We start from the raw sequence: 23,463 nt of genomic DNA on the forward strand, positions 1-23,463 counted from the left end.
TCATTAGAGGGTCCTGAAAAGAGTGTCATGGTTTCCACAAAAACAGTCTTCGTTTTCTGTTTTCAGCATTAATAAAAAAAATTGTCACTTGAGCACCAAATCAGCATATAAGAATGACTTCTGAAGAAGAATCATGTGACACTGAAGACTGGAGTAATGGCTGATGAAAATTCAGATTATTAAAAGAGAAAACAATAATCTTACCACCCCCGAACTTTTAAACAGTTATGTATAAACAATCAGTGAGAGGGAAACCAGATGAAAATCATCTATTTATGTTACTATAAAACAGTCATTTAAACAGATTCCAATTGTTTAATTCTCTGGAACTGAACACACAACAGCACACACAATAAATGTACCACTACAGAAGCCACGATAATCTACCCACACACCCATGCATACTCCAACTCACAGACACTCACACAAACTCACTCACATGAATATGATCAACAGTCAAAAGAACACACACAGAGCAGAAATCACATTCGTGAGACGAAACAAGATTCAAATAAATAAGGGAAGCCTCAGTGATCCCTTTTTGACTTCCATTGTTCCCATTATTGTAGAACACATTTCTATTGGTCACAGAGAAAAAAGGAGATGGGAATAAACACTGCTCCCCGCGCTCCAAACACATGCAACAAGGACTCATGGGATAGGGGGTGAGAAAAAGAGAAGATGTTTTGTTGTTTCTGTGCTTCAAGTGGTGGGTCTCAGCACAGAGAGATCACAGAGGCATTTGCTCGAGATGCTAAAATTCAATCTTACAGTTCAAACACCAAGTAACAGTTGTAGCTATAGAGTGAGAACACTCTCCTTTTATGCTTTTTAAAGACCATATTCAGATTAGCGGTGGCTACTGGCTCTGACTTTCATTCGTTGAGATCAGCTGAACAGCTTTAGTGTATATCAAGACGAGAGGTACACATGCACAAGGGAGCACTGGGAAATGCAATGCACAGCACAGGGGAGGAGAGAGGTGGGAGACATGTGAGGTCAAAGGTTGCTTTTAGTCCTCGAGAGTGCGGAAAGAATTCTGCATGTCTTCCAGCAGTTGAGCGTACTCGGCTTTGATCTTTGCTTCACCCTCTTTGACTGGATCCTGCAAAACACACACATATGCCATTATGTGAAATTGGTCAATGTAAATTTAATGAAATTAGTGTAAATATTCTAATAAAAAACAATCTTATATATATATATATTTTTAAAATTATATAATTTATAAATATTATAATGAATATGTATGGAGTATAACAAACAATTTTAATAATAATAAAATTTTCAATCACTATATAAAATCATGTCCATGTATTTTAGGGTAAAAAGTGAATATGACTTAAGCTAGATTAAATACAGGTTTAAATGTAGTGAGAATTGACACTGTACCACGCAATATTTGTTTTATCTGGGGGAAGACAAAATATCAAAATGTTTAATATTTTCATGTTAATTAGGTTGCATATTGTTGGGTCTAAGAGGTTCCGTACCTCCATTTTTAATACTATATTTTTATACCTCATTTTTTGTAAACATGTAAAAAATAAAATTTACATTATTTTATTTTTCACAAAATTTATGGCATTTTTTTCCAAAACAGGATCAGGATGGGACACAGAATCAACCATACATCCTTATTTAATAATACTAAAATAATGCTGGTTTATATACTATTATAGTATTTATTATTAATTTATATATTATATTATATTATATTATATTATATTATATTATATTATATTATATTATATTATATTATATTATATTATATTATATTATATTCAGCTTACATTTTAATTTTTGTTGAATTTGTCAATTCAAGTTTCTGCATGCATTTTATATTTCTATTTAACTTTAATTCAGTTTTATTTCAGATTTAGTTTGTACTTATTTCAGTTAGGTCTCAATGCAATTTTTCAATTACTGAAATTTTTAAATGGTTTTAGTCTCAATTAACAATAGCTCTGAATTAAACTGAGCAAATTGAAATTGATCATTTATTACATTCTCAAAGAGAATGCTGTGGTCTATGATCTTTACATCTACAAATCCCAACATCAATACTTGAGTAACAGTACCTTAAATTTCATGGAGCTGATCCGATAAAGAATTTCTCCCATGTGTTCACGGATCTGCGCCCAGGTGATTTTGTTATCGCTCTGTGCTGTGGTTTCGACAGCATGCCGGGCCAAGTCATAAAAAGCTATCATATTGGACAGGATCCCCACTGTCTTATAGAAGGGACAGAACCTGGATGAGAGAGAGACAGGGAAATAATGTAGGAAATAATTGACACATAATGACAAACATGCTACTAGAACAATGAGACATCAAAAAACAGGGGCTGTGGGAACGTCACATTCTTTATTATACAAATGATGACTTTACCTGTCATAGGGAGTGTAGCCGTTCTGCTGCAGGAAGTCATCTTTAATGAGTTTGGCCACCTCCAGAGTGATTTTATCTGTCTCAGCCAGAGATGCCTATGGGTAAGGAAACAAAATAAACCCAGGCACGCATTCAGAATCAATACAAAAACATTGTATAACATGTTAAAGTGCAAAATAAAAATATACAAATATCACTATACTGGCTTCAAAACGAATAACAAATTCTACCGAATAATATGAAAAAAATATTCAACAGACAGTCACTCCTGGTGTTTGCTGGATAATAGGTGAGCCAGGGGATTGCATAGCACGATATTATACATAAACCTCCAAAATCCTTAAACAATAATGAGTGTGTAAAGTGAATAAGTGTAAACTTTATGACTGAAATGAGCAGAGTGCAATCACAAATCAAACTGCTGCATTGCCGTCTCCATGCATACCCCTAGAACTTCCATGTTCTCTAATAAGCTATTTTATAGAGTCTAACTACTCTTATTTGAGGTTGTGGACGTCCTGACATAAACCTGTACACTTAGTTCCTCTGGAAATAAAATAAAAAGTATGAAGGATAGTACAAACATTTTAGTATTGTTTAAATTAGAAGATATTTTAAATACATTTTATAATTATAGAATATTTGTTGAATGAAAACTATAAAGAGAACAGAATTACATTTAAAACAGGCATTAATCTCTGGTTAAAGCCCTGCCCACTTCTGGATTTATCCGAATACAGACAGATACAAATAATTTTGTGATTATTACACATACAGATATTATCTCCGCTGCACACTCCTAAACAACACTATGCTTTAGTAACACTGTTTGACAAACAATGTATAAGACAGAAACACACCTTGCCAACAAGTTGCACAATCTCAGCCAGGTCCTCCTCCTCTTGCAGAATCTCTTTGGCTTTGGTACGCAGCGGCACAAATTCTGCGAAGTGTTTGTCATAGTACTCATCCAGCGCTCGTGTATATTTACTGTAACTGATAAGCCAGTTAACAGAGGGGAAGTGTTTCCTCTGGGCGAGCTTCTTATCTAGACCCCAGAACACCTGAGAAAAACAGTTCAAATAAGGGGGAAAAAAGAGAAATAATGAAATATTATACAAATGCTTTATTTAAAAGAGTTTAATTATATTATATATATATCCACCCACCTGCACAATACCAAGAGTGGCAGAAGTAACAGGATCTGAAAAGTCACCACCAGGGGGAGACACACTGTAGGGAAACATTCATTTCAAAAGGATCACAAAATGAGTGGAAAGAACAGAAACATCTACAGTTATAAATACATGTTATATTTTTATAAACATCAAAGTCAGTAGAAACTTGTCATCAAATATTGGGAAAATTCCAAACGGAAGGGAGTATCCCTATGCCCAACTCCCTTTGAAGGGCAGAGCCCTTGAAGTGGGGAATTTGGAGGGAGTGAAGGGAGTAATGAAAGACAACGTAACTTGTTCATTATCTTCACCTGGGATGTTCCCATGACAATGCAGTACGGTGTCCATCAGCTGATTAGCTGTTCTTACCACAGAAATATACAGTATCTCACAGAAGTGAGTACACACCTCACATTTTTCTAAATATCTTATTATATCTTTTCATGTGACAACACTGAAGAAATGACACTTTGCTACAATGTAAAGTAGTGGGTGTACAGCTTGTATAACAGTGTAAATTTGCTGTCCCCTCGAAATAACTCAACACACAGCCATTAAAGGATTAGTCCACTTTTAAATAAACTTTTCCTGATCGTTTACTCACCCCCATGTCATCCAAGATGTCCATGTCTTTCTTTCTTCAGTCGAAAAGAAATTAAAGTTTTAATGAAACCATTCCAGGATTTTTCTCCATATAGTGGACTTCAATGGCCTCCAAACAGTTGAAGGTCAAAATTAGTTTCACTGCAGCTTCAAAGCGTTCTACACGATCTCATACAAGAAATAATGGTCTTATCTAGAGAAACAATCGCTCATTTTCTAAAAATAAATAAAATGTTATACATTTTAACCAGAAATGCTCATCTTGAACTAGCTCTCTTCTTCTTCACTATTAGAATTCCAGCAGTGTACAATGCTAAGTTTTTTTTTTTTAGAAAATGAGTGATTGTTTCTCTAGATACGACCATTATTTCTCATCTGGGGTCATGTAGAACAATTTTTTGAAGCTGCAGTGAAACTAATTATGACTTTCAACTGTTTGGTGTCCATTGAAGTCCACTATATGGAGAAAAATCCTGGAGTGGTTTCATCAAAAACTTTAATTTATTTTCGACTGAAGAAAGAAAGAAATGGACATCTTGGATGACATTGGGGTTAGTAAATTATCAGGAAAAGTTTATTTAAAAGTGGATTAACCCTTTAATGTCTAAACCGCTGGCCACAAAAGTGAGTACACCCCGAAGTGAAAATGTCCAAATTGGGCCCAATTAGTCATTTTCTCTCCCCGGTGTCATGTGACTTGTTAGTGTTACAAGGTCTCGGGTGTGAATGGGGAGCAGGTGTGTTAAATTTGGTGTCATCACTCTCACTCTCTCATACTGGTCATTGGAAGTTCAACATGGCACCTCATGGCAAAGAACTCTCTGAGAATCTGAAAAAAATAATTGTTTCTCTACATAAAGATGGCGTAGGCTATAAGAAGATTGCCAAGACCCTGTGTTAAATATTTGTTATATATGTGTGTGAGTGCATTTCTCTGTTCTCAACTTTAAAACTTGCCATCTCATCTTTGGACACTGCAAAGAAACACATTTCTTACCTATGAAACTTATTTAAACATAACATGACAAAAATGTCTGAAATATATCTCACAAAAAACCCAAAACAACTTGAATTGCTCTGTTTGTAAGTTAACTCTAACTCTCCCGCCATCTAGCTTTAAAATTAATTAAGAGTATTCGCTGGTCACATGACTATACATGATAAAATGAATTCCTTGAAGTGACCATCGCATATACCCTTCGCTAAAGGCCTTTTGGAAGGGCCCTTCATGAGGGCTTCAGTTGTTCACTTTCATTTGGAACACCCCTACAAATGCCGTCCGCTTCTCAAAGTTGCCATTTGGAATTTGCCCATTTACTATAATAGCTCACTTAGTGTTATTTGAATGTACTTACGCTCCCACAATGCTGACACTGCCCTCTCTCTCTGGGTTACCCAGGCACTTCACTCGACCTGCTCTCTCATAGAATGATGCGAGACGGGCTCCAAGGTATGCGGGATACCCACTATCTGTGGGAGGAAAACAGGAAGGTTTGATTATCTAGTATAAGAAAGTTTGGTCTGGACAAGGCAGCACAATTTGGCCAAAAACCATGTTGTGAAAATGGCACAAAAATGCTGGATTTGGAGGAATACTTCAAATGTTTTAGATATATTTTAGACACATTTTTTTCTGCCAATTCAAAGCATAATTTTAAAGTATGCAGTACATCCAGACAGTATATTTTTATTTTAGTTAAATGGTATGTGATTTACCTATCATGCAATCACAAAAGTTTAAGATAAGATTTTTTTGTCCAATTCTCACTGTTAACTAACTATTGACTATGACTTTTTCCTCAATAAACTCCCAATTACTGCTTATTAATAGTTAGTGAGGAAGCTGTTAAGTTTAGGTATTGTGCGATTTATAACAGTCCTTTATGATTGTTGCTTGTCAGACTGTATGAACATGATCCTCATGTCATACTGTAGGATCTCAGCCGTCATTTATGTCAGACTGTACGACAGTCAAAATGCGTTAAAAACGGACGTGCACATTAAAACTCGTCCGGAGATTTACATCATCAACACACACACGTTCGGTGACTGTGAGCTGCATTACACACAGACTGAAATGGTGGATAACAAAGACATCTCTGGCGCTAATTTTGATCAATTTTTGACAATTTGACATTTGTCATAGGAGAAGTCACACTGCAGGACTGTGCGCCAAATCTTCTGACACTGCCAGAATTTTGTCTGAGGAAAAATTTGATCGCAGCGGTCATTAATCGGCTGTCTGTGAACATGCGATCAAAGACTACAGATTTTAGCCTAGGATTACAGGAATCTTTTAGAATTCTCAAAATTTGTCTCAGACGACCAAATCGTGGCCTAAACCGCAAAGTATGCACCCGGTTTAAGGGAGGTAGAATATGGTCATGCAGAATAAGGCATTAATACGTGCTTTATAAGTACTAATAGCCAATATCCTGGTAATATGCTTGCTAATAAGCAACTAGTTAATAGTGAGAATTGGACCCTATACTAAAGTGTTATCAAAACACTAATACTGTGAAATACTATTACAATTTACAAGAAAGTATTTTTTAATAATAGATTTTAAAATGCAATGCATTCCTATGATGGCAAAGCTGAATTTACAGCAGCCATTACTTCAGTCTTCAGGCTCATTCTAATATGGTGATAAGCGGCTCAAGTAACACTTCATTTATTAACACTGAAAACAGCTGTGCTGCTTAATATTTTAGTGGAAACCATGCATTTTTAATTAATAGAAAGTTTTAAAAAAAATAGCATTCATTTAAAATAGAAATTTTTGTTACATTATAAATGTATGTTCTCTCACTTTTCTCATCAATTTAATGCATCCTTGAACAATTTTTGTAATATATAAATATATATATATACACATACCAGCAGGCATCTCAGCCAATCGTCCGGAGATCTCCCTAAGAGCCTCAGCCCATCGAGAGGTGGAGTCAGCCATCATACTGACATTATAGCCCATGTCTCTGAAGTACTCAGACAATGTGATACCTGTTGACACACAAGCATACTATCTATGAATATAAATTCATCCACACACAAACTAACTATACGTTGTCTAACAGGTTTTGTTCCATCTCATTTTATTATTAATAGTCGTTTTTTTTAAAACCTGCTTCACTGGCATTACAGCACACTTTACTTTCTACAGATGGCTCTTGTGTTTACCAGTGTAGATAGAGGCTTCTCTGGCAGCCACAGGCATGTTTGAGGTGTTGGCCACCAATGCTGTTCTCTTCATAATGCTCTCCACCTTCCCATCCACCTCCATGGTCAGCTGTTGAACAAAATGACTGTAAATCATCTAAACCAGATTCATCTAAACCACATAACAGGGTCACATGAACCTTTTCCAGTTATGAATTTCACATCACATTCATAAACATAGAATTAAGCAAAGTGACCAAGTATGTTGTTATTAAACCCATGCCATACCAACCTCTGGAAAGTCTCTTAATACTTCAGACATCTCGTTTCCACGCTCTCCGCAACCGACGTAAATGATGACATCACTGTTGGAGTATTTGGAGAGAGACTGAGAGATGACAGTCTTACCGCAGCCAAAGGCTCCTGGAATGGCTGTGGTTCCTCCTTGGACACAACTGCAAAAAGGAAGAAATTAGGACTGCACCGTAATGGTTAAACTGATAATCTGATTGTGTCATTTGAGAAATTACTTTGTAAATTACTGTGCACTACCGTTCAAAAGTTTGGGGTCTGTAAGATATTAATTTTTGTTTAAAGAAATTTGTATTTTTATTCAGAAAAGATGCAAATTGATCCAAATTGACAGTAAACACATTTGTAACGTCACAAATGATTTCCATTTCAAATAAATGCTGTTCTTTTGAATTTTCTATTCATCACAGAATCTTGAAAAATAATGTATCTTGGTTTCCAGAACATTCCACCAGCAGCAAAACTGTTACTGTCTACATTGATAATAATAAGATGCATTTCTTGAGCACCAAATCAGCATATCAGAAGGATCATATGACACTGAAGACTGAAGTAATAATGCTGAAAATTCAGCTTTGCATCAAAGGAATAAATTACATTTTTAAATATATTCAAATAGAAAAATAGAAAATAGAAAACAGAGACTGACTTTATTGCACTTTCATTTGATCAGAATATCACAGTGGTGATCGCCAAACTCCAACATGTTTGTCTGCCTTCAGAACACCAGAGCTGTTTCCGCAGTGCAGAGAGAGTGTGTGCGCATCTTCACCAGGTTGAGAAGATTAAGTAAAACACCGGGCAGAAAATGTATACATTTAAAGGGTTAGTTCACCCAAAAATGAAATTTCTGTCATTAATTACACACTCTCATGTCGTCCCAAACACGCAAGACCTCCGTTAGATCTTCGGAACACAAATTAAGATCTTTTTGATAAAATCCGAGGGTTTCTGAACCACACATAGGCAGCAACGTAATTGCCCCTTTTGAGGTCCAGAAAAGTATTAAAGTCATCGTTACAATAGTCAATGTGACTACAGTGGTTCAACCTTAATGTGATGAAGCGACGAGAATACTTTTTGTGCCCAAAAAATAAACAAAAATAACGACTTTATTTCATTAATCTCTTCTCTTCTATGTTAGTCTCCTACGCAGTTGACACAGTGAACGCAGTGCAGCGCTTCTGTGTTTACGTCAGAACACCGACTCTGTACTGGCTTCATAACATCAAGGTTGAACCACTGTAGTCATGTTGACTATTTTAATGACGTCTTTACTTTTCTGGACCACAAAAGGTGCAATTACGTTGCAGCCTATGTGTGTGAGTAAATAATGACAGAAATTTCATTTTTGAGTGAACTACCCCTTTAAGAGAAAAGCTCTGATTGGAGGATTTAAACTCCACAAACATGAAGGCTTGTGGAGGCTTGGAATGGAAATGACAATTGAAAAATATCCAGAGGGCCAATATTAATTTAGACAAGCAAAAATTGTGATAACCATTGAAATAAGATTAATTGTGCAGCCCTAGCAGAAATGTTCAAATAAGAGTCGAGTACACTACAAACTTATAGATAATGAGTTTGAGTTTGAGACTCACGGAAAAAGGGCATCCAGTACTCTTTGTCCAGTCAGCAGGGGGTGGTTGGCAGGGAGCTTCTCAGTAACAGGCCTCACCTGTCTCACAGGCCACACCTGCACCATAGTGAACTTCTCCTTTACTCCTTCAAACTCTAGTTCCAGCACCACATCCTGACACACACACACACAATGAAAAGGGAAGTTCCAGTATTTACTAAGAAGATTAGGTTTCTTCCTCATCTTACCTACACATCTTGAGGAGTTTTTCTTTTGCCTTTGTAAGATGCTATACAAATAAGTCTGAATTGATATGAATGACTCTCACATGCATGTCTATAAATGTGTAATAGTATTTAAGGACATGTGAGGATGATTGTAAGTGTGACTCACAGAAACGTCATAATTTCCTGGCGGAGCGAGGTAGGTGACTGTTCCCCTGTTGCGGGGGGGAAGCATGATCTTGTGCTTGATGAGGGAGTTCTCATACACCAATCCATAGATATCACCCCCTGTAATGTGACTTCCAACCTGAAAAACCAGTGAGAGAGTCCAATTAATGTAAAAATGTAGTACATCATTTCAATATAATATACAAATAATATACAAATTAACGGATTTTGATTGCAAGTACCACAATATGTGCAAAAGTGCAAAATTAATAGTGGCATAAAGTTGTTGCCTTTTGGTGATTTTTTTCCATTTTGTAGACCAAATATGCCATTTAGCTTATGTTTTTTGTGTATGACCAAGGTGTTTTTGCATGTGGGTGGTTAAAATTTTACAAAATATTAATGTATCAACACAAACACAAACACAAACCAATGAGATTTAGCATTTAATAAGATATGAGAATACTATATGGCCAAAAATGATACGTGCTGTGCTTCCAAACACAGAGATAAGCTGTGGTTCAGCCTTGTGGTGTCCAGTGATGATGCTTTAAATTAATTTGTTTCTAAAAGCTACAGAAGATTTATAATATTGTTAAAGGGATAGATCACCCAAAAATGAAAATATTATCATCATTTACTCAACCAAAGTCTTTGTTTGGAATGACATGAGGGTGAGTAAATGATGATAGAATTGAACTGTCCCTTTAATATTCTGGAATAGCAACAGTAAAGGCATTAATAATGTACGCCCTTGCTTCATTTCATAATTAAAAACAATATAAATGGGTCTGAAGACATTGCAGTAAATATTACAGTGAAACGAAAAGTAAAATTTTGTTAGAAATAATAATAATTTAAAAGAAAATTGTTAGGTGTTGGATTTTTTCCCATGAAACACAAACAGTGGTCTCAAAAAGTAAATTCCACTGTTTTCCATACATGAAAATGTAGGGTGATCACTGGCAGTCGAGTTAAATTTCAGATTATATAAAAATGAACCCAGCTCCCATGCATATTATAAAACTATACCACTAGACTATCATGACTCACAGTCTTAGGAAAAAGTGCAGAACTGTCACTGGTGCCCCCTCAAAAAACAAGCATGACGCCCCTTTATACAGAGAAACACACAGTTCCTTACCCTCAGGTTCTGAAAAGGAGAAAATTCCCACATTAGGTCCCTGTTTAAAGCTCCAATGTTAACCCCTCTGGGGATGTAGATGCTCTTCGTGAGGTCATTGATGTCTTTCAGGGGACGCTGAATACCGTCAAAGATGGAGCCCATGATTCCGGGCCCCAGCTCCACAGAGAGGGGCTTTCCAGTACGGAGCACAGGATCTCCGACAGAAACTCCAGCTGTAGATAGCTCAGGAAAACATATAGACAAATACAATAGAACATACAAACACACAAAAACATACCGCGGCAGGGAGTGGTAATTTGCCATTTACCACAGTACTGAATGATCATCATATTTAAATAATACTGCAATATACTTTAAATTATTTAACCTTAGTATTACTTCTGTTCTGTGCATTTTATAGTATGTTCTGGCAATTTATTTTAATAACAAAATATACTTTCCATGATTGTGAGTATTTGTTTTGGTGCAAATGTAGAAAAGGTTTGTTTTGTTTTCAATACCATGCCAGCTTCTTCAGCTATTTTCATGGCAAAATACTTGAGTTATTAAAACATGATACTTGATATTAAAACTTGATTCTTGATAAAACCATACTTGAGTTAGAAAATCTAAATAGGACTAATTTTTTTCAAGGGTTTTAAAGTAAGTAAATCACTGATGAATGGTAAAGGATACAGGTCTCCTCGTACACCTGGATGGTTGCCATATCTCCCTCCAATCGGATAATCTCTCCAACCAGCTCACAGTGGCCAACACGCACCAGTTCATACATAGCCGCACCTGCCATGCTAGAGGCCGTCACCACTGCAGTGAACAGACACACAGACTGTAACCTGTCCATCACATGACTGATCTTCAACTGTTATATTTGTGACACAAAGCCAAAACACACTGCTTGTGAGATAAACTTTGTGCTGTGTTTTCATTTTGTGACAAAGTGACTTTATTTATTTGGACATTGAGGACATGATACAACATCGATAACATTTTTACCTGGGCCTGAAACTCCATGCACATATCCAAACTGACCCTCACGGTCCTCATCTTGGATCTTAGGCAGTTTGGAAAAATCCATCCTGTGTGTTGGGAAACCTAAAAGTGGAAGTGGAAGACAGTAAGAGTCATTCAATATGCACCAATGTCTTTCAGACACATGCCAAACCTAAAATCACCATTGCCAAGACGTGTTTCAATCTTCATTTTTCATAAATTCAATAGAACCACAAGGTCTCCTGCATTGCTCCAGTTCAAAGCAATATACTTTAGAGCAAATGTGAGTTTCAATCTTATTTGTGTAATAAATACTGCAATTACCACTGACAAATTTAAAGACTTCCTTGATGTCAACATAGCAAAATAATAATACTAAAAGAAGACACTATGGCCGACCGGTATTTATTTAGATTAACACTATATTCCTGTTGTAACAGATGAGTATCAAATGAAAATGTTATGAATTTGATTGCTGTACTAAACTCACCACAGCTAAACAAACAAACAAATAAATAAATAAACGCATTCACACGACCACAACTATTGAATTACGAGATCTAGAAGACTGTCGTAAGGAACCATTGAATGTCAGGTGACAGATGGTTGCTAGTAAAGCCTCTGATCAGCAAATGAGCAGATTTCACCAGAACAGAAAATGAGATAGGGCCAAACCGACTGGTCTGACAGCAACAAAAACAGCTGTACATATAACGAAAAAATTAGTCTTACTGTATTAGCATGAAATCAACGACAATCCTTGTGATATCCTACCAAGCAGTGGAGCGAGAAAAAAATTGTCACGACCATAGGTCAGCTGACTACCAGGATTAAGGAAGTACACAGGGCAAAAGAAAGTGCACCATTATGGCTCCCCTAGTGGAGATTTTACGTGGAAAGGGATAGCGCGAATGATCCAACATGGCGCCTGTAGAACCACAGCTTCCTGTGTTCATTCATCGTAAGGACACAAGGACGTAACTGCAACCAGCCATGCATGATATGTTCACATTTTCAAAATCTGGGCACCGAGTATTCCACTAATGTATATAATCAAACACTGCGTTTAATATTTTTTTCAGATTTTGGGTTATCTTTGACGAACTTCATGCATATTCATTACGTACTCATCAAAATGCATGACGCAAAAAAGTCTGGCGCTCTTTGCGTGGTTGCGTCACAGGGTGATTCCTGTAGAGACCGCGCGTAACCCAGTCGTTCAAGACTTTGTTGAATGCAGTTGCAAAAAGCTAGTTTCTGATTTTTCGGTATTCGGAAATCAACCGCAGGCTTAATATTTTTTTTCGTGTTTGCTTCGCGTGTGTGGATACAATCAAGGATTCATCAGTTTTTAAATCTAGAGCCACCAGCTTCGATTCGCTGGTTATCAACGAGGACTGACCGACGACATATCACCATCATCATCATCATCATCATCGATAAATGAGGTCTGGGCGAAATAATACACAGTTCAGCTTTATATTTTCTGAACCGTGATCTGATCTTCGGAAGAAAAAGAAAAAAAAAACTGGTAATTTGCTAAGTTTTACCGTTGTGGTCACAAGACCGCTCCGAGCATATGGCAAATCCTTCGGTTGTGCGGTAGCTTAGCTCATTAGTTGTTTGTTAAATCCAAAAGCAACTGGACAGAATAATATATATTTTGGAAGACATTTCGCGACTCAAAGTGACTCCATAAGGTCATTAGCTGGCAATCAAAGAGCCAACCGTCAGAAGAACCCAACTTTGTGGTACCACCCCACCATGTTGGGTATTATGGATCATCACCAAGGTAAATACGTACTTTTCTTATTGTCATATAAAAATGTATCTTCTCGTTTTATTTTAGTGTCTCACTCCAGTACTCAAAGTTTTACACGAGCCTCGTGTAACACACCCATTTAACAAAGCGCTCCTGAATGGATTAACTACTCATGCTAACAGCTAGATATCCTCTTAGGTTAAGTACACGTAACGGGACCTCTATACTATTTCTAGATGCATCTCATGCAGTTTTCTAAGCATATTTGAAAAGTTGTGACACCAATTTGCTTCCTTGTTTTGCTGACTAGACAAGGTTTCAGCTGCTCGTCTTTAGCTTTTAGCATAAGCAGCTTCTGTTCGGATGTGAAGATGTTTACTCGAGCAAATTGGTCCACAAATATTTGCAACAATGTTTAACGTTTCGAAATCGATTTCTTATGCTTACATCTGTAGCATTCCAATAATCACGTACGGAAATGGCTCTTAAGTTACTTTAACAGTGTCTAGATAGCACAAGCTAAAGCTAACTTGACAGTTCATTTAACGCTGTAGTTTCAGCGTTTAACATTATCAGGATTTTGCCAGTAATGCAGATGTCGTCTTTTTCTTTTACAGACACCGTCCGGAAATGTAAAACTGAGGCTTTGGTAAGTGCTGTCGCAGTTATGTTCTGTAATGGTTTTAAATGGTTACACAGCCTGGTTACTTATTTATAGCTTAGGCCACATGTGGCCGAACATGGGGGGGGATGGGCTGTGGATAAGATCAGTATCTATCTGTAATCACTGAGCATAATTAGCAAAAATATATATACATATATATTTAAATGATTTGAAATTGGTGACATACTTGTTGTTATAGTATTATATATCTGCCAAAATGTACAATTATTGGTCATTATTAATGTAGTTTGTCTTTGTTCCAGCCTCCAGAGCGTAGGAAGAGGACTGTAGAGGATTTCAATAAGTTTTGCAGCTTTGTCCTGGCCTATGCTGGGTACATTCCACCTCAAACAGAAGTGAGTTGAATGACATAAAACAGTCAGAAATCAAGGGGTAACTCTGAATATCTTTATGGCAATCACCTGCTATTGCTGGCAAAATGGTCTCTTAACTCCCTGCCAGCCCTTTTTTTTTTTCTTTCACCACAATTGAATGGCTGCAGAATATTTTGTTGTATGAATGAACATGCAATATATCAAAAAGAAAGAACAGAGTCTCTGCTTTTAAGAAAAAAAAAATGTATTTAGCTTCATGGATTTTTTTATCAACACTTGAATGTGGGTAAGTTTCATAAAAAAGCAATATTTTGAACAAAAGCTGAGAAAATCTTTTTTTTTTTTTTTTTCAAAGACTACAACATGCATAAGCAATGCTTTTATTGCTTGTTTCTGCTCCTTTTTGATTGGTGGTGAAGCGTTGTCTCATAAATGATGGAAAATTCCGTCAATGGCGGGGAAAGAGTTAAAATACTTAACCCTTATAATGCATTCAGGTCCATTATGCATAAAAGGTCTGCGATGCATTAAAATTTCTTAATGAAAAAAATACATTGTTTTTAGTATGGGAATCAAACTTTGGAAATGTCAAGATTGTCACAACACACATAATTACATTTTTTCCCCCTTAGATTTGTTAAAGTAGTTTTTTAAGAGATGTAACCATGAACAAAGTTCTTGCATTCAGGTCCATTTTGACCCAGGAATCAACTGAGACATTACACAAGGCTTTTTTTCTGTTAGATTAGTATCAAAAATACTTCAGTAAAATATATTTAGCCTCTTTTTCATATTACACACTTTTGGGATTAATTTTGTTGATATAAATTAATATGCAAGTCTATTGATGAACTACTGCAGTATGAAAAATTGATCATTTTCTTCATTTGAAAGTTTATGGAAGTAAAATTAAAATTAAGTTTTGTTGAAAAAATGAATGTGTAGGTTTCATAGATTTGAGCAGTCATAAGTTATATGTTCAGAGGAATTTAAAGGGTTAGTTCACCCAAAAATGAAAATTCTGTCATTTATTACTCACCATCATGCTGTTCCACACCCGTAAGACCTTCGTTAATCTTCGGAACACAAATTAAGATATTTTAGTTGAAATCCGATGGCTCAGTGAAGCCTCCATAGGGAGCAATGACATTTCCTCTCTCAAGATCCATAAAGGTTCTAAAAACATATTTAAATCGGTTCATGCGAGTACAGTGGTTCAATATTATATAAATATTATAAAGCGACGAGAATATTTTTGGAGCGGCAAAAAAAAACAAAACGACTTATTTAGTGATGGCCGATTTCAAAACACTGCTTTAGGAAGATTCGGAGCACCAATGAATCAGTGTATCGAATCATGATTCAGATCGCCTGTCAAACTGCCAACGGCTGAAATCACGTGTCTTTGGCGCTCCGAACAACAGATTCGACACACTGATTCATTTATGATCCGATGCTTCCTGAAGCAGTGTTTTGAAATCGGCCATCACTAAATAAGTCGTTATGTTGTTTTTTTGGCTCTCCAAAAATATTCTTGTCACTTTATAATATTAATATTGAACCACTGTACTCACATGAACTGATTTAAATATGTTTTTAGTACCTTTATGGATCTTGAAAGAGGAAATGTCATTGCTCCCTATGAAGGCCTCACGGAGCCATCGGATTTCAACTAAAATATCTTAATTTGTGTTCCGAAGATTAACAAAGGTCTTATGGGTGTGAAACGACATGAGGGTGAGTAATAAATGACAGAATTTTCATTTTTGGGTGAACTAACCATTTAATTAAATTCATTAATTTCAATGGAGCTGATACTGCTAATTTATCAGACTATTTGTTCTTATGAATTTCATATAATTTATTCAAATAAATATTTTTCATGAATATTTGAAAATATTTTTCCTGCATCACAGTGGTTTTTCTGTAGTTCTTATAAAATTAGAAATTTTAAAGAGTTTCTCAATTTTATTAAAAAGAAAATATAATAAGAACATGTCAGCATTCAAAACTTTGACATTTTTGTACTTTTAAGTAATTTTTTCAATTGAAAAATATTAAGTTTTGACTTTTATAAGCTTACGTTCCACCATGCGATGCAAAATTGTATGCAGATTTGGAATGCATTATAAGAGTACAATATTTTTGTTAAATTGTGCTAATGTGTGTTTCCAGGAGAGTTCATGGTCTCCGTCTTCATCTCCATGTACACACGAGCTTTCCGAGCTCTCTGGTGAAGGGTCCGTGAAGGATAGCTGGACAGATGCTCACTCCGACCTCAACAACATTCACAACTTGGTCTACAAAGCTGAGACTGACAGCAGCAGCACAGAGTTCAGCCAACTTCAGTCGGACAACTCTTTAGACAAGATGAGACTGAAAGACTCCATTAACCAGATCCATCTTCATAGTAAAGCTGAGAGGAAGAAGGTGAAGAAACTCGGCCGCTTATCTTTAGAAGGGCCAAGAAAAAGCATGTCGGAGGCAAGAGCACACAAACAATCGAAAGCAGCACTGAAGAAAATGAAGAGATCGATAAAGACTGAGAGACACTTTACATCAACAAGCCCTTTGAATGAGGGGCTTCGAAAGGAGGAGGAGGTGCTAACAGAACAGGCCATTCACATGCATGAGGCGGGGCTTAAACTGGAGTCCAATCAAGAAACAGACCTGAGCTCTTGTGAAACAGACACACTGGTGACCGATGAGGATATTATGGTGGAGTCTGGTGAGTGTCAGATTAGACTTAGTATGATAATATTGCATTTAATGCAGCGCAATTAAAAGGTTGGCGAATATATGCATACAAGTGCAGTTTAGCTGATTATATTTACACACACACACACACATATATATATATATATATATATATATATATATATATATATATATATATATATATATATATATATATATATATATATATATATATATAAACACATTTATGTCATAGATGTTTTGCCTTTAAGCTCATTTTGCATGCATGTCTTCTAGTATCTTCATCCTTGAAGAAAACATGTTTGCTTATGTTTTTTTGTTGCTGCATCTGATCGTTACCAATCTTTCTATTTTGTTCTGTGCACTCTAGGTGATGATTCATGGGATCTGATTACATGTTATTGTGGGAAGCCTTTTGCCGGACGTCCCATGATTGAATGTGACGAGTGCTCCATATGGGTCCATCTCTCCTGTGCTAAGATTAAGAAGTCCAATGTACCTGACATTTTCTACTGCTACAGATGCAGGGACTCTCGGGGTTCCACGGTCAAAAGAGACCTCTGAGAATGGGCGTATGGGTGCAGATCCTGTTTGTGTATTTAAATGGATGAGATGTTCTCATACCTGTGCTTTTTACTTTTCTGATTACTATTAATTAGTTTCTGTTAAATTAAAAAAGTTGATTTATATAACTCCATTTGTTCTCCTTTGTTCTGTGTTGACAGATTGGTCTTGGTTTATGATGTTAAGTGGCTTTCAGGTTTAAGAAGGCTTCCTAAAACTCATGCACTTATTTGCACTACTGTATTTTGATTGTACACAATAAACCTAAAAGTAATATTGGTGGAAAATGTGCACTATGACCATATATTATGTGGATAAATTAATGAACATCTCTCTTGGCCCTCTGGTATTTCAAAGGAAACCATAGTTAGATAAAATAGATTAAAACGGAAACCTTTGCCTTCCACTATATATCATTTTTTTCTTCCAGTGATGATTGTTTACATCACAAGAACATGTATGGGTCATGTCTCATCAAGAAAGAAATTTTATTTTGCATAAAGGATTTTTTTTTTTTTTTTCATAATTGTGATTATTTATTAGATTTATCCAAATACCATGTACATTTACCCCCATTAAAGCAACACTACTTCCATGAAAGAGGTGTTTTAAACCAGTGTTTTTCAGTCTTGCTGCTGGGGGTCTGTCAGCATGTCGCAAAAAAAAAAAAAAAAAGCCTTGTTTGGGTCAAGGAGCACTATAGGAAAGATCTGATGAGTGCAATTAGGAGCATTAAATAAGGGATACCTCCAACACAGAACATTACCTTGAAAATAAATACATCGATTTGAACAGTGTTTGGGTTGTACAGATCTATGTAAAGTTTTTCAGTCTTGTGGCAAATATTCTCACTTTAGTTGTTACAGGAAGTTCTCAGATTAACCTTTGACCGTTGTAAAGCAGATTTCAACATATTTAGCCAGTTTTATTGCTTGATTGTTTGTGTATTAATTTGCAGTTGAAGATTTTAGTTGCCATTTTCAACTTTAATCAAAAACAATGGTAGAATTGTTCAGTTTTTGATTTTAAGACTGAAACAATTTTGTAATTTTTCTTATTTTGTTTGTGTGTCCTGCTCATCCCAGTGTATATAGTACATGTATGTACAGGTGTATATGTTTGAAAGATGAGGAAATGCTATATTTTTTTCTGACCATTTACAGCAGTAAATTCTGAAAATAAATGTTCTTTTAAAGGCAAATTTATGTTAATTTGCACTGTTTGTTTGCTGATGTCACTGCTCTCTTTGAATGAGCAATGTCCAAAGGGAGTGTAGTCAAATGGGTGTGACAAGACATATTCACATAAACACTTTCCCCAGTCACATGCTCCAGTGCAGGTGCATGATTCTACAACTCATCTGCTGAAACGAAGTGCTTGCCCTTATTTGTGACAATCAGCTACTTAACGTGAGGTAAGCACATGTAATATGAAATTTGGATTTGGTTTTACTATGTTATTTTACTTGTGTAGTTTAAATGCCCCCAGTTTCATTTTTTTTTTTTTTTTAAAGGAAAATCCTTAAAGGAACGTTTTTTTCTTCTAAAGTTATTGTCAGCAGGATTTTACTTTGAAGCAACATATTATGTGTTTCGAAGAATTAAATGGCAATGGTCTCAAATGCTTTACCAGAGGCTCATCAGGTGTATCTTAAAATCCTACACAGTGAGCATGTTGATTTCACCTTAAACATTTGAGTGTTGTTGAACTATATGATTAAAATCAAATATAGCTCATTTCCTGTCATTTTACACCAGTTAAGTACAATGGTTTGTTTTATTTGTGAGATGTATGGAATAATTAATTTTTTTTTTACCTTTTATTAGAACCCTTTTGCTATTTACTGAGTTCAACATGTCCCAGCCTTATTCTAGCCCTGCGGCTGTGCCACCTGGTTTGGAGTACCTTTCACAGGTGAGCATGACATTTGGAAGACAGTAAGACCAAAAAGTGTAGGACTATAATTACAGCGTGTAATATAGTATTTGAGAAAAGTATTTTATGGTGGGGAAATGTACAATGGAATAAATTCTTCCTCTCCTGCTCTTACAGATTGACCAGATATTAGTCCATCAAAACATTGAGCTCCTTGAAGGTGAAGTATCTAAAGTTATAAAACATTTTTGTAATTTCGTTTTTTTTTTTGGGGGGGGGGGGGGATGTATAGTATTTTATATACTATACACTACTGTTCAAATGTTTGGGGTCGGTAAGTCTCTAATGCTTAATACTGCTGCATTTATTGGGTCAAAAATACAGTAAAAACAGCAATATTGTAAAATATTACAATTTAAAATAACTCTTTTCTATATGAATATATTTTAAAATTTCCTGTGATGGCAAAGCTGAATTTTCAGCATCATTACTCCAGTCTTCAGTGTCACATGATCCTTATCAATGTTGTGCTGCTTAATATGATTGTGTAAACTTTTTTTTTTCTTTTTCTTTTTTTTTTCAAGGATTTGTTGTTAAATAGACCCCAAACATTGAACAGTAGTGTACAGTACTGTTCAAGAGTTTGGGGTCAGTAAGATTTAAAATAATAATAATAAATAAATAAATATTATTATTCTGCAAGGATGCATTCAATTGATCAAAAGTGAGAGCAACGATTTCTATTTCTACCAGAATATTATAATGATTTCTAATGGATCATGTGACACTGATGAATGGAGCAATGATGCTGAAAATTCAGCTGTGCCATCACAGAAATAAATTACATTTTTATTTTTTGTTTAGTTCTGTCCTGAGTAAGATATTTTACATAAATGATGTTTGCATTTAGTTCACAAGACAAAACAATAGCTGAATTTATTCAAATAAGCCCATTCATAAGTATGTGAACCATTGATTCTCAATACTGTGTGTGGTTACCTGATGATCCATGACTGGTTTTTTTTTTTTTTGTGTGTGATGGTTGTTCATGAGTCTCTTGTTTGTCCTGAGCAGTTAAACTGAGCTCTGTTCTTCAGAAAATTCCTCCAGGTCCTGCAGATTCATCAGTTTTCAAGCATTTTTGCATATTTGAACTCTTTCCAGCAGTGACTGTATGATTTTGAGATCTGTGTTTTCATACTGAGGACAACTGAGGGACTCAAACACAACTATTAAAAAAGGTAAATTGTTCTTAATTTTTCTGCCGGGAAACATGCAAGTATCTTCTGTTGGTTCCGAAGGGCATTACTAAATGAAAAACAATGATATTTAAACAAAATAAGAAAAATTGTGACATCTTCATCCTGTTCAAAAGTTTTCACACCCCGGCTCTTATTGCATCGTGTTTCCTTCTGGAGCATCAGTGAATGTTTGAACCTTTTTTAATAGTTGAGTTTGAGTCCCTCAGAGTGAAAACACAGATCTCAAAATCTTAGTCACTGCTGGAAAGAGTTCAAATATGCAAAAATGCTTGAAAACTGATGAATCTGCAGGACCTGGAGGAATTTTCTGAAGAACAGAGCTCAGTTTAACTGCTCAGGATAAACAAGAGACTCATGAACAACCATCACAAAACAAAAAAAACAGTCGTGGATCATCAGGTAACCACACACAGTGGTTCACATCAATGGTTCACATACTTATGAATGGGCTTATTTTAATAAATTCAGCTATTGTTTTGTCTTGTGTACTAAATGCAAACATCATTTATGTAAAATATCTTACTCAGGACAGTACTAAACAAAAAATAACATGCATTTTTTATTATTTTATTAAAATAATTCTAATTTTCACAGATTCTGCAAGGGGTTCACATACTTTTTCATGTCACTATACATATTTGTTTTTGGACACTGTTATCACTAAATAAATAAAGTCAAAATGCTAATGAACAAATTCTCTTTTTTCCAGCCATTATTGGCTTTGAGACTAATAATCAGTATGAGATTAAGAACAGCCTGGGTCAAAAGATCTTCCATGCTAAAGAAAACACTGACTGCTGCACACGGAATATCTGTGGTCCTCTGAGGAGCTTTGATCTGCAGATAACAGATAATTTTGACCAGGAAGTGATTCACTTAATCAGGCCTTACCGCTGCATGTCCTGCTGTTGCCCTTGCTGTCTTCAAGAGGTAATAACTGAAGTTCTGTGTTTTCAGACCTTTGGATTTGACAAGTGCAAAATGTACTATAAATATATATAAAAATATAACCCCTTCTCCAATTCTTTTTCCTGTGTGGATGTGCCATTGACTGAAGATGGAGGTGCAGTCTCCACCAGGGAATACAATAGGCTACATCAAGCAAGACTGGCATGTGTTTAGGCCCATGTTCTCTATTTATGACATGTCCAAAACAAAGGTGCTGTCCATCGAGGGGCCAGCGTGTGCTGTCAGCTGCTGTGGGGATGTGGATTTTGATGTATGTGTTCATGTGTGATTTTGTCAGTTTATTGTCTTTCTATGCGTGTATATGATTGTTTGTGAAACACTTAAACACAGTATCTCAACACATATGTATCACATTTGTTTAGTGTACATTTTCATGTTTAGTTTTTTACAAATAATAATAATAAAATAATTGAATCGTTTTGTGCTTTTGTCTGTCCTCTGGTGCAGGTTACTGGTAAGGACGGGCATCCAGTTGGTCGTATCAGTAAACAGTGGACTGGCCTGATCAAAGAGTCACTGACTGATTCAGATAATTTTGGAATTAACTTTCCCATGGACCTGGATGTGAGGATGAAAGCAGTTCTGCTGGGAGCATGTTTCCTTATAGTGAGATATGACATAAAACATTCATTCATCCACCAATATATTCCCATTACTTTCTTTATATGGCCATTCATACTTTTAATTTTATTGATTCTCTGTGTTGTCCTGCAGGACTTCATGTTCTTTGAGGCGACTGGTGACTCAGGACAGCGATGCAGTGTGTTTGGCTAATAGGGAGTGGGGGAAAGATTGAGGCTCTTGATGAAATTTCTCTGGTATATTCATATGTAGTATCACTAGTTACCACTTGTATGTACTTCTTTGTTCTAAAGTCAGAAAAATCACTATAAAAGAATTTTAACCCAAACCGGCTATAGATAAACTTGTTTTTAGTGTTGATTTCCCCTTTCTTTAAAAATAAATAATTAAATAAAGGATTTCCTACTGAAATCTCCTTGCTCTCTAATGAAAATGTTTCCATAACCACACCTTTGAAACATGTCACGCATCACTAATTGTATAAGTTTTTTTTTTTTTTTTTTACTGTTTTTCATGGAAAGAAGTTGTCTTAAAGAAACTAACATTTGCCTTATCATTCTTATCGCACATTTTCTCAGTGACAATCACTGTACTAAAAATATGCAATTACCTTACTTGCCAATATAAAGATAATAATAATATGTTTTATATATATAGCGCCTTTCAAGGAAACTTTACAAAATAGTCAAATAATACAGAAGTATAAGCAAAGAATGACAATCAGGACAAACAGTAAACATATAGCATGGCAGATAATAACAGTGTTGATACAGCAGAAAAGTGAACCCATTAGTTGCAAAACAATATGAATAAATTAGTTTTATGTTCTGCCTTAAAGGTCTGTAGTGAAGAGACAGCACAGCTTATTCTTGAACTTAGGGCCCATAATACTGAACACCCTACCATCAGCAGCAGACAGTTAGAACTTGGGTAAAACATATTTCATATATTTCAGAACCATAAACATAATCATAACACTCC

General features: G+C 35.7%; 3 protein-coding genes across 5 annotated transcripts; 2 read left to right on the forward strand and 1 right to left on the reverse strand.

Moving 5' to 3' along the window:
- Positions 1-53: 53 nt before the first annotated feature.
- Positions 54-14,048, reverse strand: atp6v1aa (ATPase H+ transporting V1 subunit Aa). Of its 2 annotated transcripts, none has more exons than XM_067405625.1 (15): positions 13,961-14,048; positions 11,755-11,853; positions 11,437-11,565; positions 10,759-10,973; positions 9,616-9,753; positions 9,245-9,396; positions 7,624-7,786; positions 7,353-7,461; positions 7,053-7,175; positions 5,528-5,642; positions 3,561-3,624; positions 3,252-3,455; positions 2,392-2,486; positions 2,082-2,253; positions 54-1,105 (listed from the first exon to the last, which is right to left on the reverse strand). In XM_067405625.1, the coding sequence occupies exons 2-15, from the start codon at positions 11,834-11,836 to the stop codon at positions 1,013-1,015; spliced, it is 1,854 nt and encodes a 617-aa protein (XP_067261726.1). In that variant the 5' UTR covers positions 11,837-11,853; positions 13,961-14,048; the 3' UTR covers positions 54-1,012. The 2 variants fall into 2 exon arrangements, with proteins under 2 accessions (XP_067261726.1, XP_067261725.1); XM_067405624.1 differs by lacking the exon at positions 13,961-14,048 and adding an exon at positions 12,484-12,636 and having other exon boundaries at positions 56-1,105.
- phf23a (PHD finger protein 23a) lies at positions 12,944-18,541 on the forward strand. Its single transcript, XM_067405626.1, has 5 exons — positions 12,944-13,543; positions 14,131-14,162; positions 14,441-14,533; positions 16,688-17,240; positions 17,601-18,541. The coding sequence occupies exons 1-5, from the start codon at positions 13,516-13,518 to the stop codon at positions 17,792-17,794; spliced, it is 900 nt and encodes a 299-aa protein (XP_067261727.1). The 5' UTR covers positions 12,944-13,515; the 3' UTR covers positions 17,795-18,541.
- A 149-nt stretch (positions 18,542-18,690) lies between these two features.
- plscr3a (phospholipid scramblase 3a) lies at positions 18,691-22,847 on the forward strand. 2 transcript variants are annotated; one of them, XM_067405628.1, is made up of 8 exons: positions 19,116-19,208; positions 19,308-19,459; positions 19,621-19,708; positions 19,847-19,889; positions 21,641-21,861; positions 21,989-22,150; positions 22,348-22,506; positions 22,615-22,847. In XM_067405628.1, the coding sequence occupies exons 3-8, from the start codon at positions 19,649-19,651 to the stop codon at positions 22,672-22,674; spliced, it is 705 nt and encodes a 234-aa protein (XP_067261729.1). In that variant the 5' UTR covers positions 19,116-19,208; positions 19,308-19,459; positions 19,621-19,648; the 3' UTR covers positions 22,675-22,847. The 2 variants fall into 2 exon arrangements, with proteins under 2 accessions (XP_067261728.1, XP_067261729.1); XM_067405627.1 differs by lacking the exon at positions 19,308-19,459 and having other exon boundaries at positions 18,691-19,208; positions 22,615-22,845.
- The last annotated feature ends 616 nt before the right edge of the window (positions 22,848-23,463 follow it).

This window comes from Chanodichthys erythropterus, chromosome 13 (genome assembly GCF_024489055.1).
Source record: "Chanodichthys erythropterus isolate Z2021 chromosome 13, ASM2448905v1, whole genome shotgun sequence".
NCBI lineage: Eukaryota > Metazoa > Chordata > Actinopteri > Cypriniformes > Xenocyprididae > Chanodichthys > Chanodichthys erythropterus.